This window comes from Quercus robur, chromosome 10 (genome assembly GCF_932294415.1).
Source record: "Quercus robur chromosome 10, dhQueRobu3.1, whole genome shotgun sequence".
Classification (NCBI taxonomy): Eukaryota; Viridiplantae; Streptophyta; class Magnoliopsida; order Fagales; family Fagaceae; genus Quercus; species Quercus robur.
Window position 1 is genome coordinate 7,858,968 of NC_065543.1, and position 18,863 is coordinate 7,877,830.

General features: G+C 33.3%; 1 protein-coding gene across 1 annotated transcript; it reads right to left on the reverse strand.

The window, feature by feature from the left end:
• Positions 1-3,787: 3,787 nt before the first annotated feature.
• On the reverse strand, positions 3,788-17,324 carry LOC126701529 (membrane-associated 30 kDa protein, chloroplastic). The gene is made up of 11 exons (XM_050399681.1): positions 17,030-17,324; positions 14,511-14,623; positions 14,273-14,383; positions 13,888-13,952; positions 13,637-13,718; positions 12,718-12,792; positions 12,014-12,084; positions 11,838-11,920; positions 10,391-10,455; positions 4,875-4,949; positions 3,788-4,132 (listed from the first exon to the last, which is right to left on the reverse strand). The coding sequence occupies exons 1-11, from the start codon at positions 17,193-17,195 to the stop codon at positions 4,013-4,015; spliced, it is 1,026 nt and encodes a 341-aa protein (XP_050255638.1). The 5' UTR covers positions 17,196-17,324; the 3' UTR covers positions 3,788-4,012.
• Between the last annotated feature and the right edge of the window lie 1,539 nt (positions 17,325-18,863).

Sequence of the window (18,863 nt, forward strand, 5' to 3'; positions counted from 1 at the left end):
AGAGAGAGAAATTGTTATAAAAATCTACACGGCCACACGCTTTAATGACTTTCTTTTAAGAACTTGTATGTTGTGACTTTTGGAGAATAATCCTTTATTGAAGATTTGTTAGTAAAGAATCTAATTATATTATACATTCCTAATTTTAATTTTGATTAGCAGATGAGAAATGATATGAGGTCCCCCATATTACAATTATGATTGGCAAGCTTATTCATACCAACTAGATAATATGTGGCCCCAGAATGACATTAACATATATTTTGATTTAATACATCATGATTTATTGGGCATAGTGTAAAATTTCTGAATGCACATAATTACTAATTATATTCAATACACATTCTTAGTGGTAGCACAATCATTATAAATTTTAATTTGTACTTTGTTACTTTCCTTTCTTGCATCATACATCATTTATAACTAACCTAATCTTTTATTATCATATATTTGAGTCTTAAGAGCTACGTCAATTGGGGCATTTTGAACCCAAAATCAATGTGACTTCAGTGTTTTAGTTTATATCGAATTATATTGATTTGTCTCATGTTTGCTTCTGTTTCAAACCAATATTTTATGGTTGAATACAACACCTTTGTCGACATATTATTCTGCAGTCCATAATTGCCAATTTTTTTCGTAACACAAGTTCTTAGAAAGTTACCATTTCACCCCTAGTTTACCAAGTTGCTACAAATCTCAAGAATTATAAACTAAAAATAGTACCAATGGCTTAGAAATTTGACTGGATGAATGAATTTTATTTGTTTTCATTTACATTGTATAGTTTGCTTCTACATAGCAAAAGCTACAGTACATCTCAAGCAAGAAAAAGAATTAAAAACAAATGCAGATACAAATACAAATGCAAAAAAAAAAAAAAAAAAAAAAAAAAAAACCAACCCCAAATTATGTGCATTTTGTTTCCCTTGGATACATACGATTGTATAAAACTTTTCTGTTTCACAACTTGAATGAATTAATGACCCTCACCACCAGGGCTAGGTCCAGATGGCAACCTTTGGAACCAATAGGCCATGATGTCCTTGGCCTTCGCATAGATATCAGACTGTGTCTCGAGTTGATTAGCATTGCCAAAATCCTCAAATAACACCCTGGTTGCTTCAACCCCAGCATGGCTCAATATAGCCACACAAATAACAAAGATGATCATAAGGGTGCTTGTCTTTCTGAAATTCATCTTGCTTTTTTGGACAAAATATGTAAAGGAGACTAGAAAAAGGGTTTGTACTGTTTTTGTGTTCTTTACTATGAGCTTTTTGCCAAGTTCTTGTGGTTGTGGATGTGTGAAAAAGTATGAATTATGTGAAGGTATTTATAGGCTAGATTTTTTAGTTTGTACCCCATGTCTTTGGACTAGGGGTTTTGAATTTGGTGGGAATTTTTAGAGCTTCGCATGGGCTGCGCTACACTATTCTCAGGGATTTCATTTGAACCCCTTGACTTCCCAAAACAAAAAATTATATATAAAAATCTTTTTTTTTTTTTTTTGTTAGTTTAATACTATAATTTTTTTCTTAAAAATATATTTACCCACCCTCACTTAAATTTTACACACCGTTATTACAAGTATTTCCAACTCTAAGAATAAAAAGTAAGTGTTTGTGAATTGTAAGTGTCACTATTTTTTACAAATTTATATTATGTGTATGAGTGTGTCTAATATTGATTGTATGCATTACTTTTTGTTATAATATTATTTGTGTGAGTTATGATATGTGTGAATGTTTTTGTGTACATTATAATATAAATATATATAATTTAATAATTAGGAAATAGATATGGTTTGTTACATGTGTGTATATTGTTATCATGTTATAATAACTTTTTATTATAAAGTTGGTAAAATTCAAAAAAAAAAAAAAAACGTAAAATTGGTGATTGTCCAAGCATTTGATTGGTTAAGTAGACACTAGTGTATAATATTATGTATAAATAAGTGTGGTTATGTGCACCAATAATTAATACAAAGCCAATGAGTTTAGTTTAAAATATTTTTATAAAAATAATAACAAATAGATTATAAAAATTGCATAAAAATAAAATGTTAGATAAACTTAACAAAATAAAATGATTATAGGCTCATACCTACCCACATTGGCAATAGATACTTATAATAAACTATCATATAACAATTCAAAATTTGAATACTTATAGAAGGAAATTGTAAAGCTTCATGTATTAATTTTTTTTTTTTTTTTTTTGGCCAGTAACTCGATATATTCAAGTTCTTTTTTTATTAATTTTTTTTAATGACCTCCTTAAACAAAATTCCTGGAGCCGCCATTGGAGCTACGTGTTGCCGATGGACTTTTGAATAAGTCATGCATTTTTTAAGCATTTGGCTTTGTTCCACATGTACTATTCTTTATGTCCGGAATGCAAATTACAATAATCCCATGTTTGGGGAGGGGGCAAAAAAAGTCAAGACTCTCCACGTATGTGTAGACTATTTATTTTTCTTAAAATTAATACATAAAATATCTAGATACTTTACCTTGAAGCCTAAGTAATACATTAACTATCAAATTAAATTCTAAGAACTTTTCAAAAATATGAGAATTTGATAACCCAAAGACTATCTTAAGGCACTTTGAAGAAGATAAATTTAAAAATGCAAAGCCAAAGAAGGCATCACAAAAGTATAAAACTAAAATTTGATTTAGGGTGACATGTTAATAAAGTCCAAAGGTTGGAAATTTTGAATTGACTTGCTCATCTTGTTCTTGCTTTTGAATGGACCTTGCTAAAAAATGAGAAAATTATATTAAAGGAAGCAACCCAGATGACACCTGAGTTTTGCTAATGATCATAGTGCACTTCAGTTTTTGGACTTTCAAACCATTCAGAAGGGTCAAAAGCACTCATGTAGCAAGGATACTTCATCATCCTCGGCTAGAACAGATTTGATAGTCTTCAGTTTGACAGAAGATTTTGCCTCTAAAAGTAGCTGAGAGACTGAGACCTTCACCAACTCACAAATTGAATTTGAAGTTTTCAATAATGTTAAATATTACTTCAAAGATGAGTATTTGATGGCCCAAAGTCAGAAGGGTCAAAAGCACTAATGTAGCAAGGATACTTCATCATCCTTGGCTAGAACAGATTTAATAGTCTTCAGTTTGACAGAAGATTTTGCCTCTAAAAGTAGCTGAGAGGCTGAGACCTTCACCAACTCACAAATTGAATTTGAAGTTTTCAACAATGTTAAATATTACTGCAAAGATGAGTATTTGATGACCCAAAGGCGTTCTCAACCAATTATAGACATGTAAAAAACCAGGCAAAAAGAAAAAAAAAAGTAGTGAACCCATCCTGTGCAACCATTCTCACTTGACCTTATAATAGATATTAACTCAATTAGTTGCAGGACCCATTGTCACAAAGTGCAATCCAATAGTGGCCGACGTAGACTCCCACATTCCTCAGTGTGTACCCTTGTTTGTTTTTTGTTTTTTTTTTTTTTTTTTTTTTTTTTGATAAGTAAAAATTGCAATATGATAAATGCGTGTACCCTTGTTTGTATAACAAGTACGAATGATTGAAGAAAATTTTAAGAATAAAGTCTATGGACAAAGAAAAAACTACCGAATTTTTCACAAACTCTAATTTTCATTTGTGTTGTGGTGAGCTCAAGTGAGGTAAATACATGAGAAAATGAAAGATTTGATAAAACTTTTGGTACCTATAGAAGAACTCTTTAGGAATCATTGTAAATATAAATTAATAGGCTGCGGTACCCCAGAGTTTAATTGTAATCATACACTTGGAACATGAAAATTGTGTTATCATACATAAGCATGCAGCTTTGTTCATTACATATCCCTCCAAACAGCACTATAATTGATTTAAGCGTGGCCTTTTAGCTATACAATGTTTATCTGTTTGGCCTTTTGGCTGTACAATGTTAAATCTGACTGCAAAATGAAACCAATCCTGAGCTTGAAAGAAGAAAGTCCAGGGGGAAAAAAAGACAGGAAAAATTGCAAGTCTAAAAATCCTTTGCCCTTTGCCTGAGTTCATTAAGCTCCATTTCAATTTCAGAATCTCGGAATGGATATGCCTTGTTTGAGCTGGTACTGACAGTTCTTCCTGGTGGAAGCTCTCCTTTCTGTTGTGAAAAGAAGGAAAACAAGGCACAGTCCATGGTGGTTTAGAAGCCGGAAAATATAAAAGAAATATTTAACCAAATAATTTTTAAAATAGATACTGAATTTTTTCTCTCTTCCACCAGTGTCCTAGCAATAGACAGGAAAATGGAAAAAGCAATAATAAGAAAATTAGAAGCTTTCAGCCCTGTCAAAACTTTTCTTTCCCACCTTTCTACAAACTACCTGTTTGCTTGCCTCGAAAAATGAAGGAAAAGGAAACAATTGCAACCCATATAATTTTAAACCCAAACAAGCAGAAATTTTTTTATTTTAGCAAAAGATGCTTACAAACTTTCCCAGTGTTAGTAGAAGCACACAAAGCGTGAAGTGCCATGGCTCAAGCACTTTTTGCCTCTAAAGCAGAGCACATTCAAAAAAGCAAGCCTTGTATTTTTCAGAATTGCAATATTTGTGGTAAAATTACAAAAGGAGGGCTTATATCATAAATGCTATATGAAGTATATAAAATGTTTTATTTAAATTTATATGATTATTTGATCACTTGATTGTTGTATAGCCCCTTAATAATTATTTTCAAATTTATTAAATTATTTTTTTTAAAAGTGAGCTTCACTTCAATCAAGTGCGCGCTCATGCTTTGCGCTTCGCACCTAGGCTCCAAGAGGTCTTTGTACTTGGCCTAACACTTTTACCAACACTGTTCTTTCCCTATAATAGGAAGTATAACTGTATAAGGCATACCTTTGAGCCACCAGATATTTCTTTTTTCAGGTTTGCTAGATCATCATCAACTGATGCGCCTTCTAGCAATGCAAACTGCACCATGGATAATGCATAACAAAATTAGATATATATTTTCTGAGAAGGAACCATCAACGCAGTTAAAACCATATAATCTGGTCTGACAAATCAATAGCTTGGATTAAATCAGTAAGGTCATCATGCACTACAATCAACTGAATGTCAGATGATTGATTTGAGATAATCAGATGGGGAAAGAAAAAAAAACGGCAACAGGTAAATTTGTGAGATAAACCAGTCTCACAATTAAAACCATTATGATTTTTTTTTTTTTTTTTTGGTTAAGTATAAAACCATTATGATTTTAGATATTCGAAACATAATTTACTTATAGTATTAAGATAAACTCAACAAATTAAGCCTCAATCCCCCAACAAACTGTGGTCAATTAAATGATCCATCTACAGTACTCAGTCTTATTCAGGGCATGTCACTAGTTACCTTGTTAACAATCATGTTTTTTTATACGATAAAATCCATAAATAAGAAAGGAGTGAGGAGGAGCCAACTTTCCAACTCATCAATGCTAATGTATAAAACAACTGGAGTTGACTTTTCAAACAGTTTCTCTTAATCTTTTTCATACCAGATACCAAATTAACCCTATCATACTTTCAAAATAAAAAGTAATTATAACACTATCTCTTTGACAATGATTTATGTCAGGGCTATCCATATCCTTCTTAATTGTTCTCTCTTTTCTCCCTACTTTCTCTTCTAATACTGCCCCATTTTTTCTTCATTTTAGACGAATAAACATATCTCAATCATGTTATTCATAAGCAATAGAAAGGAAAAGAGAGCCATAAATGTGACGTGGATAGTGTTAAAGTTCTTGTCTACTTTCTGAGGCTTGCTTTTGCAATCCATATGTTAACAATGATTTATTTTACCAATATACATGCAAGTGTGCTTGCACACTAGTGGCTATGTCAGAACATCTAAGACAGCCATGTGTCTGTGTGTGCATTGATGACATTTATCAAAACCCGCTCACTATCTACTGAAAATTGTCCAAGGATGAATAATTGCAAAATAGGGCTGATTTAGAATTCAAGAGAATTCAGCTGAGGAAGGTCTAAGAACTCTGAGAAGGACCAGACCATGGCAGAATTTTAAATGCTGCTCTCCACTGGGCATTCGCATCACTGGTACATAAATGTATTAACCAGTCAGTCGCATACAACATACCTCTCAATTAGTCCAAGCTCAATGACATCATATTCCCCTCCCTAACAAACATATCAATAACAGACTGCCATAACTCTCGAGAGCCATCTTCTCCCACAACCTAGTTATGGAGATATATGATGAACTCAGGCAGTCATCAAGCCCAGTAGGGCACAATTGTTGATAGTATGTGTCTGTGACTCAAACTCATTCCCACATAACACTTATAATGGCATTGCAACTGATAAATTATCACTTGTCCCAAATATTTAAGTTGATAGGAATTGGTATGAGTAAATAAATTTCAAACACTCCCTCTCATGTGTGGGCCAAGACTTCCCCTCAATAAGGAGGGTGCAATACGTGAAAAAATTAACTTTAAAGGATAGGTAGGAAACTGATAGGAAATGATGAATTTAATAACTCAACCATTATTCTAATGGTAACTATGACATATTACACAATAGCATGGCTCGTTAGATATGTGTCCTATGGTGAGGAATTTCAGTAACACAAAATGCATCTTAGTTCAAACAAAATAATATGTCAAAAATATTGGAGAATCACTTAATCATGTAGCAAAATTTACCATGCAAGATAGATTGAAAGTGACACAAAAGATTAAATGCATTGAACACCATTTCTTATGGGAGGAGTTATCTGGCTTATGTAGTTGGTGGGGTGTGCCTTGGTGTGTGGGAGGCGATTTTAATGTGGTGCGGTTTCCTTTTGAATGTTTTGGTTCTACGAATTTCACTACAGCTATGCATTGGTTTTCAGCTTTTATTTCAGAGCAAAGCCTTGTTGATCTACCTCTAGTTGGGGGGGAATTTCACTTGGTCTAATTCTAGAGAGGTTGCTTCAAGATCTATAGTGAACAGGATTCTTTTGTCAGCGGATTGGGAGGAGAAATTTCCATTTGTTTGTCAATGCCAACTATCTAGGTTGCTATCGAATCATTTTCCAATCCTACTTGAGGGTGGGAATTTACAAGGAGGCAAAAAATCTTTTAGGTTTGAGAACATGTGGTTAAAAGATGAGGGCTTTGTGGAAAGGGTCTATTCATGGTAGGAGTCCTATCATTTCCATGGATCTCCCAGTTATACTTTGGCAAACAAGCTGAAGATGTTGAAATTGGATTTGAAGAGATGGAATGTGAAGGAGTACGGTAATGTAGGATTTAGGGTGCAGAATTTGTGGAAGGATTTTAATGTGTTGGAAGTTATCGAGGATGATTGTGTTCTTACAACGGAAGAAAGTATGGAAAAGGAATGAATTTGTGGAAAGTTAGAAAAAACAACTTTGTTGGAGGAAATCAGCTGGAGGCAGAAATCTAGGGCTCTCTTTCTTAAAGAGGGAGACAGGAACACAAAATTTTTTCATCGTATTGCAAATTCCCACAAAAGATGTAATACTATCGATAGGCTTATGGTGGATGGGGAGTTATCTATGGATCAGGGGATCATTAAAGGGTGCATTACTCATTTCTATAGGTAGTTATACTCGGAGAATGAGGTCCATAGACCTCTTTTGGATGAGGTTGTTTTTACTAGAATTTCTGAGGAAGATGCTACTTGGTTGGATAGATCTTTTGATGAGGATGAAGTATTTGGAGTGGTCCATGATTTCAATGGTGATAAAGCGCCAGGTCCGATTGGCTTTACAATGGCATTTTTTCAGTCTTGTTGGAGCATTGTGAAAACAGATATTATGAATGTGTTTCATAATTTTCAAGCCCATGCTGTGTTTGAAAAGAGCCTTAATGCTACTTTTCTTGCACTCATTCCTAAGAAAAATGATGATGTGGATGTCAAAGACTTTCGGCCTATTAGTTTGGTGGGAGGGTTGTACAAGATTATTGCTAAGGTGTTAGCCAATCAAATTCAAAGGGTGGCACACGGTCTTATTTTAGATTCCCAAAATGCCTTTGTGAAAGGTTGACAAATTTTAGATTCTGTCCTTATTGCTTCTAAGTATTTAGACATTAGATTGAAGGCAGGGGTTCCGAGGGTGTTGTGCGAACTGGATATTGAGAAAGCGTACGACCATGTGAAGTGGGAGTTTCTCATGTTTTTGTTACAACAGTGTGGATTTTCTGAAAAGTGGAGAAGGTGGATTAGGTGTTGTATATCAATTGTTAAATTCTCCATTTTGATCAATAGTTCCCCATCTGATTTTTTTGGGAGTTCTAGAGGACTTCGGCAAGGTGATCATTTATTCCCTTTTCTCTTTGATATTGTCATGGAGGCCTTGAGCCGTATGTTGGTTGCAGCTACTGTAGCAAGACAGTTTTTGGGCTTCACAGTTGGGAATGCGACTGGTTCCTTGATGACAGTATCTCATTTGTTGTTTGCGGATGATACCCTTGTTTTCTGTGATGTTGACATCAATCATATAACAGCTCTGCGTGGAATTCTCTTCAAATTTGAGGAGGTGTCAGGGTTAAAAATTAATCTAGGAAAGTCTAAATTGGTTCCAGTTGGGGATGTGCATAATCTACATGAGTTAGTGGAGATTTTGGGTTGTAGGGAGTCTGCTTTTCCGTTGAAATATTTAGGTCTTCAGGGCACTACCTTTAAAGATAAGACAATTTGGAATCCTATTTTGGAGAAGATGGAGCAAAGGCTAGCTGGATGGAAGAGGTTGTATAGGTTGTATTTATCTAAGGGGGGTAAGGTTACCCTTATTAAGAGTACTCTTTCTAGCTTGCCCTACTTATTTTCTTTCTCTTCTCCCTATTCCAGCTAAGGTGGCTAAGCAAATGGAGAAATTACAGAGAGATTTTCTTTGGACTGGTTTTGGTGACGAACGTAAACTTCATTTAATAAATTGCTCTAAGGTATGTAGGCCAATGAAGAATGGAGGATTAGGCATTCGGTGTTTGAAAAGGTTTAATTTTGAATTATTAGGCAAATGGTTGTGGCGTTATGGTTTGGAGAATGATGCCCTTTGGAGAAGGGTCATTGAGGCAAAGTATGGGAATGAGTGGGGTGGTTGGTGTACAAAATTTGTGTCTAGGGCATATGGTGTTTGTATGTGGAAGTTCAATAGAAGTGGCTGGTTGAATTTTTCCAAGTTCCTTCAATATGATATGGGTGATGGTACTCGAGTAAAGTTTTGGGATGATGTGTGGTATAGGGATCATCCTCTTAAGGAGATGTTTCCAGATTTATATAACATTAGTAGAACAAGGGATGCTTCGGTCTCTGAGGTTATGCGTTACGCAAATAGGAGAATATTTTGCGACTGACAATTTCGTCGTTCAATGAATGATCAAGAGTCACAATCTTTAGATTTGTTTATGGTTTTGATCTATTCCACGAAGGTGCGAGGTGTTGGTTCTGACAAACTTTGTTGGAAGCCAACTAGTGGGCGAGGTTTCGAGGTGAGTGGGTATTATCATTCTCTATCCCCTTCTACTATCGTTTCTTTCCCGTGGAAAATGGTGTGGCAATCGAAGGTTCCTCCTCGGGTAGCTTTTTTTTCTTGGACTGCTGCTTTAGGCAAGATTCTAATTACGGATAATCTTCGAAAGAGGTATTTTGTTGTTCTTGAGTGGTGTTATATGTGCAAAAGGTGTGGGGAATCTGTAGATCATCTCCTCCTTCATTGTCCTATAGCATATGAGATGTGGAGTGTGGTCTTTTGCTTGTTTGGTATTTGTTGGGTGATGCCGCAAAGGGTAGTGGATTTGTTGGATTCTTGGTCATGCAATTTCAAGCGACATCGCAATATAGCTATATGGAGGATTGTGCCACACTATTTGATGTGGTGTATTTGGCGAGAAAGGAATGATAGAAGTTTTGAGGGATGCGAACGGTCCATTCTTGAGTTTAAGTCTTTTTTCTTTTTTACTCTTCTCGAATGGTGTTTAGTTTCACCATCTATTTCTTGTCTTTCCCTTCCTGTTTTGCTTGATCATTGTAATTTGGTTTCTTGATGTTTTTGCCCCTTTAGTACATTTCCTATGTACTGGGCTGTGTTTTTTAAATAAAATTTTTATGTTACTTAAAAAAAAAAAAAAAAAAAAAAAAAAAAAAAGAAAAAGAAAAAACTCCAAAATGATCAGCATCTGAATTTTTTACTTGAAAAACCACTTTAAACTTCAGATTCAGGTTATAACAAACATCCACTTAAATTTAGCATATACGTCCAAACAAATTTCCACATGGTGTGCTGAGCTTTGCTCATCGACTTAATCCCAGAATAAACACAACAGTTGCAGGGATCTATCTAAATTCACAAGATATGGAATGGGAGAAAAAAGAATGGGAAACGATTACTACCTTTCCTTCAAGATCATCAGTAGTTAATTGACCAATAGCTTCTGCTTGGGATTCCATTGCCAACACTATCAAGATGAAAAACAATAAATTAAATCAAATTAAATTAAATACGACAAACAAAACTAAATAGGAAAAAAAAAATGCAATCAGTATGATACATCCAGATTCATTCTTCAGGGACTGCAGAATAAGATGTTATGCAAAGAGTGACCACATATTTTAGTTCAGAAAAAGCAATATTATCAAGTACTATTGTAACCAGTATTTTCAGATGTGACTGAAGGGGTTCCATTTGACTTTACAGGACACAATGATGAATATATTTTGAATCTTTGAGTTTAAAACTTTAGCCAACCAAAGCATGTACTCATGGATGTCACCAGGAGCAAACATATAGCATAGTGAGCTTATTTTAGTACACTTGACTTCGATCAAAAATAAAATAAAAAATTTCATTTCTCCCCTTTCAAAGACTGGAAAGCTCTCTCTCTCTCTCTCTCTCTCTCATGCAAGATGAAATTCTCTAGAGAAATTTGTGGGAAAACAAAAGTAAAATAAAATAAATCCAGAAATCTGCACCAAGTTGTTCAGTTTAAGTACCAAGCAGGATAGAAAACCTAAGAATCCGCAACTATGGTTGCCTAGAATCAACACCACCACAAAGTCATTGGAAAAAATTCTAATAGAAATTTTATAAATCAATCATAAACTTCTCCCCAATGGAGTACAATAGTAACTTCTATAGACTACAAGGACTAAACCCTAATTGACTTAGGCCAAAGCCCATTTATTTGATTACAAAAAAACTTTGACACTAGGAAATTAAATATAATACTAATGACCTTACTTGCTAAAAAGGTCTAAAATAAGACCCAATGGACAAATAGTTAATTAAAATAAGACCCAAGTAATGACAAAGAGTTCTTAAAATAAAATTTGTGTGCACATGCGTGCATGCATGGATGCTCCGATAATCCCTTGAAGTTTTTTATAAAAAAAATTGTATCATGAACTTCTACATTCTCAGAAGTTACACAAAATTCAGTGTTCTCTATCATTATCTTCTCCAAGTGTCCCATGAAATCAACTGCATTTGCACTTGATGGTTAAAAGAACCGTAAGAGTACTAAAATGCCTTCAGTAAAATCATTTAGAACACAAGACAACCTCAAATCAGAGTATACTAAGCCATACAGCCAATGGTAGACAATTTTAAAAAGAGGAATGATCAGATTCCAAACCCAGCAGCATTTTCTGCATGTAATAAAGTTTTATTTTTTCAATTTTTAAAGGAAAAAAGTTGACTGAATTGAAACTCAATTCTTTCAGTAGTGGCCTGGGGAGGAGGAGAGCTCAAATGCAGAAAAAACCAAGATTGTAATTTTTTTTAATTCAAAATGGGCAATACATGGATTTAGAGAGGATTCTGACAGTCTAAATGTCTCACCTTTCTCTTCCATCTTTTCAAAAGCTGAAAGAGCATTACTTGTATTGACATTCCCCAACATCTCACTCACTTTGTTTGAAGTCCTGAACACCAAAGTGGCCATTACCAACAACATTAAGGAACCAAGAGATCAGCAAGAGGAACATAATGATGGGAAAGGGTGATGGAAGACAAACTTTGCAGACTGAGCACGTGCTTTCAAAGTATCTTTCTTTGATCTTGCTTCCTGTATCTTACTCTCCAAAAGCTACACAATGAAATTATAGAATGAAGTTTAACAAATTCCTTGATGTATACTCATAACACTCAATAACATTCTGATAGTTATGAAATAAAAAATGATTGCAAATACAGCCAGCATATGGCTAAGTTAATCCATCAGTCTCTGTACACCAAACAAAATTGATCTCATTATAATTAGCATTTCAGTTGGTTTTTGATAGAATATAGAAACAAGTCATTGCCTCAGCTTTCTGCCTAGCTTCATGTCTTCATTCAAAGTTCAAAATACAACTATGTAACTGAAATCTATAACAAGACAATCACAGCTTCTCTCCCACAATTCTGTGGCCCTCGTAATAGCTGGTTTTTTTTTTTTTTTTTTTTTTAAATAAAATTCTGACAATACCTAAAATGAGTTATACAAACTTTGACAAACAAAAACTAATTAAATGCATTCTAAATAATAACTTGCTCTGTTTCGCCAATTATATTACTAAATTGCGTCCTTTTAGTTCAAATTTTTATACATCAAACCAAAACATGGCTCCTTCGCAGGGATGCAGACAACTAATAAACAACAGTATTTCAAACATAAGTTTCAATCAAAATAACCACAAATAGAGGTGAATGAAGCATGAGAAAAGATATATCTACATACCCGTGTGTTAGAGACAAGATTCTCAACAACACTTTTCTGTTGATCAAGTTGAGATTTCAAAGCATTAGCATTATCCTGCAAAAAGATTTAAAAATAATCATCATTGTGTACATCAAATCCTTCAAAGCGTTGCCTTACTAAAGTCCAGCTTCCAAGGCATGCCTACATAGCTCCACCTTTTTAGTCACACCCTCTTGCATCAGCAAAAATCAGTCAATTCAAAAAATTTTAAATTTTTTATGTAAGCAGCTTATCCTGATATACATGATAGCAGTAGATAAATAAAAGCTAAACTACATAGCCAGTTCCTCAGCCTAGTGGCTATATTTTGTCCAAAATTCTTCTATTCATAACCCTTTCTAAGATATCTCGGCTGCCAGGCAATGGAGGTAGACGTAAGAGTCATGAAAAGCGAGAAAAGAACAAATTCATCATGATGTTTTGCTGATCTATAATATGTAAATTTTGGTTTCTAATTTGCCAAACCCATCTGAATACAAGTTAATTTGATGACACACATTTCAGGAAAGGGATTCAAATTATCATCTTCTATTGTAAACCCAAAGTAATTTTTTTTTTTCCCCCATTTCTTGTAAGGTCGAGGAGCGCACCTACAGATGTGGTCTTATAATATGTATGCTTGATCTATGCAATCAATGTAAACACAGTGCATAAAAAAAAATTGCACTATTTATCATAAAAAAGATAATAAGGCCGTACCCAATACAAAAAGCTCCCACTTTTGCAGGGTCTAGGAAAGGTCATGGTAGGAAATTTATAACAAAAAGAAAAGATTAAAGGATCATTATTGATCACTTACTAGCATTTTACCTTCAAAATTAGTTAGAATTCTCATTATAAATCCAAAATGACAAATCTGAACTACTAGCTTAAAAACACCTCTAAAGATGAAACTTACAGCATAAGATTTACGCCTCTTTAGAGCTTCACGTGCAAGATCTTCTTCTCCTTTCTGAAGAGCTAATTGTGCTCTACGATACCTATATTAATTTTTTTTTTATTAGTTATGATACCTATATTAAATTTAAATCAACAGATTATAATGTATTCACCACTATACTACGGAAACCAAGGTAATAACTCCACTCTTTCTTTCTTCTTATTTTATTTTATTTTATAAGTAAGGTAATAACTCCACTAATAAATTACCAATCTTCAGAAGCTTGTTGCGCAGCCTTGTACTTGTTTTCCAACTGCTTTTGAGATGCCAAAACCTTCACCCAAAAAAAAACACAACAATTTCACACATGAAGATGGAGAGAGAGGGATAAAAATCTCAATGTTATACCCTGGCCATGCATAGAGAAGAGAATTATAAGATATCCAAGTCTATCAAGAGTTTAATACCACCCATATGTTTAATGAGCATTATAATACAGTATCTAGTTTGCCTTTATAAAATAGAAGAACAAAAAAGAATGAAAGATTGAAAAAGAAACTTCAGACTAAACAAATGAAAAAAATTTGGAAAAATCCAGGAGAAGAAACTGACAGAAAGGAAAATTTAGAAATGAGCAAGATACTGATGCTTTACTTGTGCTGTAGCCTGACGCATCTTTGTCAAATCTTCATTCATTTCAAGCACTGTTTGCTCTAAAATTTTCTCAGGATCTTCAAATGAACTTATTACTGCATTTGCATAAGACTGCAAAAAAGAGAAAACTATATCATGTTATATGTTTTATACAACAAATAGCAGTTAGGAACCATCATGATAAGCAGACCACAATAAATATTACATAAATGCATGTGAACAATTCCTGATATCTCACCTTGACAACCCTAGCAAACCGGTCAAAAAGGTTCATACCAGCAGCAAGAGAACCTCCACGTTGCCTACAACGAGATTGGTTGGAAGCAGCAATTCTTAACCCCACAACTTTTACTGTGAGCAAAATGAATATTTCCCATATGAGTTTAAACAGGTGATACAAGTTGAAATTTCATATGGGGGGGAGAGCAAGAGAGAGACCTTAGAGTTTATTTGGCTAGGCAGCCAATCAAAGTATTAACCTTAAGTAAATTTCAGAACTGTGTAATGTCAGTGCCTCAAATTCATGATACGCATATAGATAAAATTTTCTGAAAAATAAAACTCCAGCCAACTATCCACCATGAGAAATCCTATTCCAATTACGAACTTCCAACTCATGAACAGGGCTCAAGATGCCAGGATTTTTTTTCTTTTCTATTATGTGGCTACATTAGTATCTTGTATGTAGACATGCATATACTAACTCATCTCCTCGTATATAGCATGATCCATAATTCACTTTGCTTGAGGAACCTATATTTGAGGGCTACTTTGAGATACAAGTTTACTTGGGAAAGCTCCTTTCCAAGTATTGAGCACATGCATTCTCCAAATCTAGTCCTCTCCTTGTAAATGGCATGATGCTTAAGTCCTTTGCTTGAAAAGCTTCTTATGTTTCTGAACAACTTTGAGAGACAAGTTTACTTGAGAGAAGGTGCTTGAAAACCCAGTTCCACATACTTCCAAAAAATAGCTTTGTCCTCAACATGTTTGTGGTTCAATCAAATAATGCTAACAAACACACATCAAGCTCATTTCAGCCCCATCTAGATCATCTAAAAAAAATTCATTGAATCTCATATTTTTACACTTAGCTCCACAAAGAAAATAGAATTATAGCAAGAAATTCATCACTTTCTTAAACATTCTCTTGCATCATTGCTTAATGAGTCAAATCAGGATACCAAAACAATTTGAGTCCCATACTCCTTTAGCTCCTTGGTGTCTCATGAGTATAAAGTTCACATCAATACGCATGTTGCTCTCATATACATACTACTTGAAATATTTCTAGATAGTTCCTTTCTATAGCATAATTCTGGCATTAGCTAAGTGTAGAATTACACATCAAAAGTAAACTTTTATTACAGTAAGCACACCTAGATGGGAAAACCATAATAATATATTAGACAAACAGCTCCAAAAGTGGGAGCATTATGCACTAAACACAACCTTATACAATTAGCTCCAAAAATCTAAATACACAAGAGTTGATAATCTGAAATACCAAACTTAGTTCACAAATCCATGAGTATAAATAATTTGATCAAATTTCTATAATTAAGCAATATAAACAGGGGCTCAGCCACAAAATACATGTTAAAAAAAATCATAAAAATTCAGTAAGCTGTTCTTTAAAATAAAAATAAATAAAACAAATAATGCATTCATACCAGAAACAACTTTTCAAATTCACCACTGTTGTATCACATTGCTCAGCAAATGCATTAAGACACCATCATAAAAATTTTAACAAGACCCATTAAAAAGAAAAAGAAAAAATCAAAATTTCAAACTTCACTAAGTCTACTTCTACCATTCAGATTATACGAGTTCAATAATCAATTCTACTCTAAGCAACCAAACAGAGTGTAAATTGAAACCCAGATACTGTATCAAATTGCTCAGCAAATGCATTGAGATGGTAGTATAAAGTTTTGAATAAGACCCATTAAAAAAAAGGAAAAGGAAAATGAAAATTTCAAACTTTTCTAAGTCTACAACTACCATTCGGATTAAACAAGTTCAATATGCATTTCTTTTCTTTTCTAAGCAACAAAACAGCGTGTAATTTGAAACCCAGATACTATATCACATTGCTCAGCAAATGAATTGAGATAGTACTATAAGATTTTGAATAAGACTCATTAAAAAAGGAAAAATCAAAATTTCAACTTTACTAAGTCTACTGCTACCATTTGGATTAAACGAGTTCAATATTCATTTCTCTTCGTTTCTAAGCAACCAAACAGAGTGTAAACTGAAACCCAGATACTGCATCACATAGCTCAGCTAATTCATTGAGATAGTACTATAAAATTTTGAATAAGACCCATTAAAAAAAGGAAAAAGAAAAATCAAAATTTCAAACTTCACCAAGTCTATTACTACCATTCGGATTAAACGAGTTCAATATGCTTCTCTTTTCTAACAGAGTGTAAATTGAAACCCAGATACTGCATCACATTGCTCAGAAAATGAATTGAGATAGTAGTAATATAAAATTTTGAATAAGACCCATTAAAAAAAACAAAAAACAAAAAACAAAAACAAAAATTTCAACTTTACTAAGTCTACTACTACTACTAATATTCGGATTAAACGAGTTCATTATTCTTTTCTTTTCTTTTCTTTTTCTATGCAACCAAACAGAGCGTAAATTGAAACCCAGATAAAGAAACAAGGATTTGAATCTTATATGAAAAATTTAAGAGATACCCAATAATCCATGGAGTAAAAGAAGCAAAAGGCACATACCTCCACGGCCAAAAAACGAGGTCGTCAGTGGCTTCCTGACCATACATAGACTGTGAGAGCTTGAAGAAGAAGAAGAAGAAGAAGAAGAAGAGGAAGAGGGCTGCAATGAAGAGGCAGGGGTTGAGGCCAGGGTTAGTCCTGTAAATATCTGCAGTTTCGTGGCCATTTTTATTTGGTGAAATCAGTACAAAGCAGAGTGGTTCTATAAAATTGATAGATAAGAGGAGAAGACGAAGCAGAAGAAAGAAAGAAAGAAAGATTAGATATTGGGATCGCACTTTTCTTCCACTGATTGGTGCCTTTCCGAATTTTTGGTGTTTTCGGTGTTTCCAGACCCGGATATACCGGGTCGAATCCGGATCTATCTAGTTTAAGCTTAACTTGCTGATTGAAATTAAAAATTAAAATTATTTTTCACTTCAGCTTATTTTTACTATTATTTATGAATTTCATTATATTTTTTGGCACTATTTATGGTTCTATTGTAATATTTCAACTAAATTTTATGTTTATTTACAGTACTTTCAACAATAATTTTTCAGTTTCAGTAAAATAAGGGTCTGTTTAAATATTGCTTATTGCTGAAACTGAAAATTTATTACTGAAAACACCGTATTAAAATAATTTTTAAACTATGAATAGTGCCTGTGAGACCCAGTTTTAAAGTTATATTTGCTAAATTCTGTACTTGTGGGTCTCATGAACAGTGCACGAGACTTAGGGAAAAACGCAAACGCCAGCTGCGTTTACTATTCAAATTTATACTAAGTGGTATCCAAACACACCCTTAAGATTGTTTAAAAAAATAATAGATAATTAAACTCCCATCCCTTGAGTTTAAAAATATTCTAAATTTTTATAAGAATTTCTTAACAAAAGTTTAACCATGGTTAGGTAAAAAAATAATTGGTAAATTTAGAATAAAAAATGAAAAATTTATCAAGCACCAAAACACTTGCCAAAGCAAATCTCTCCATGACTGGTTGAAAAAAAGAAGAAAAAATAATAAACAAAATTCACACTTAATATTTTAAAATACACTTTAATTAAAATTTTAAAATAATAAATTTTAATTACAAAATAAGATAATTTTAGAAACTTTTCTTGTCATTGAGGTTTAGAAGAATGATACTCCACCTTAAAATTTTCTAAATTTTTATAAAAATTTCTTAACTAAAGTTTAACCATGGTTAGGTAAAAAAATAATTGGTAAATTTAGAATAAAAAATGAAAAATTTATCAAGCACCAAAACACTTGCCAGAGCAAATCTCTCCATGACTGGTTGAAAAAGGAAGAAAAAATAATAAACAAAATTCACACTTAATATTTTAAAATACACTTTAATTAAAAATTTTAAATAATAAATTTTAATTATGAAATAAGATAATTTTATAAACTTTTCTTGTCATTAAGCAAATGGCATGTTAGTACACAAGATTTTTAATATTAGTTTAATAAAGTTTCTTCAATTGAATGTTAAGGGGGAAAGTGTTTTTTCTCTTCAAGTTTAGAGTAAAATGTCATTTTTTTCAAACTTTAAGGGAGTGGAACGTAATTACCCTTAAAAATAATAATAATAATAATAATTAATACATTGTATTTGAATACAAGGAGAGTAGATTAGAAAAGGAGAGAGAGGATCTATAACCATATTTTATCTAAAGTCTAAGCCATCAAGTTAGGAAGATTATAGAGAGTAATCGGTTTTGTCCAATTGAACATAGCTATCCATTGGGCCAAACCATGGCAGGGGAATTACCCTCCCTTAACACAAAAGAAAAAGAACAATATTCAAAAGTACTAATAAAACTCCTTTGAATCTATAGTGTCGGA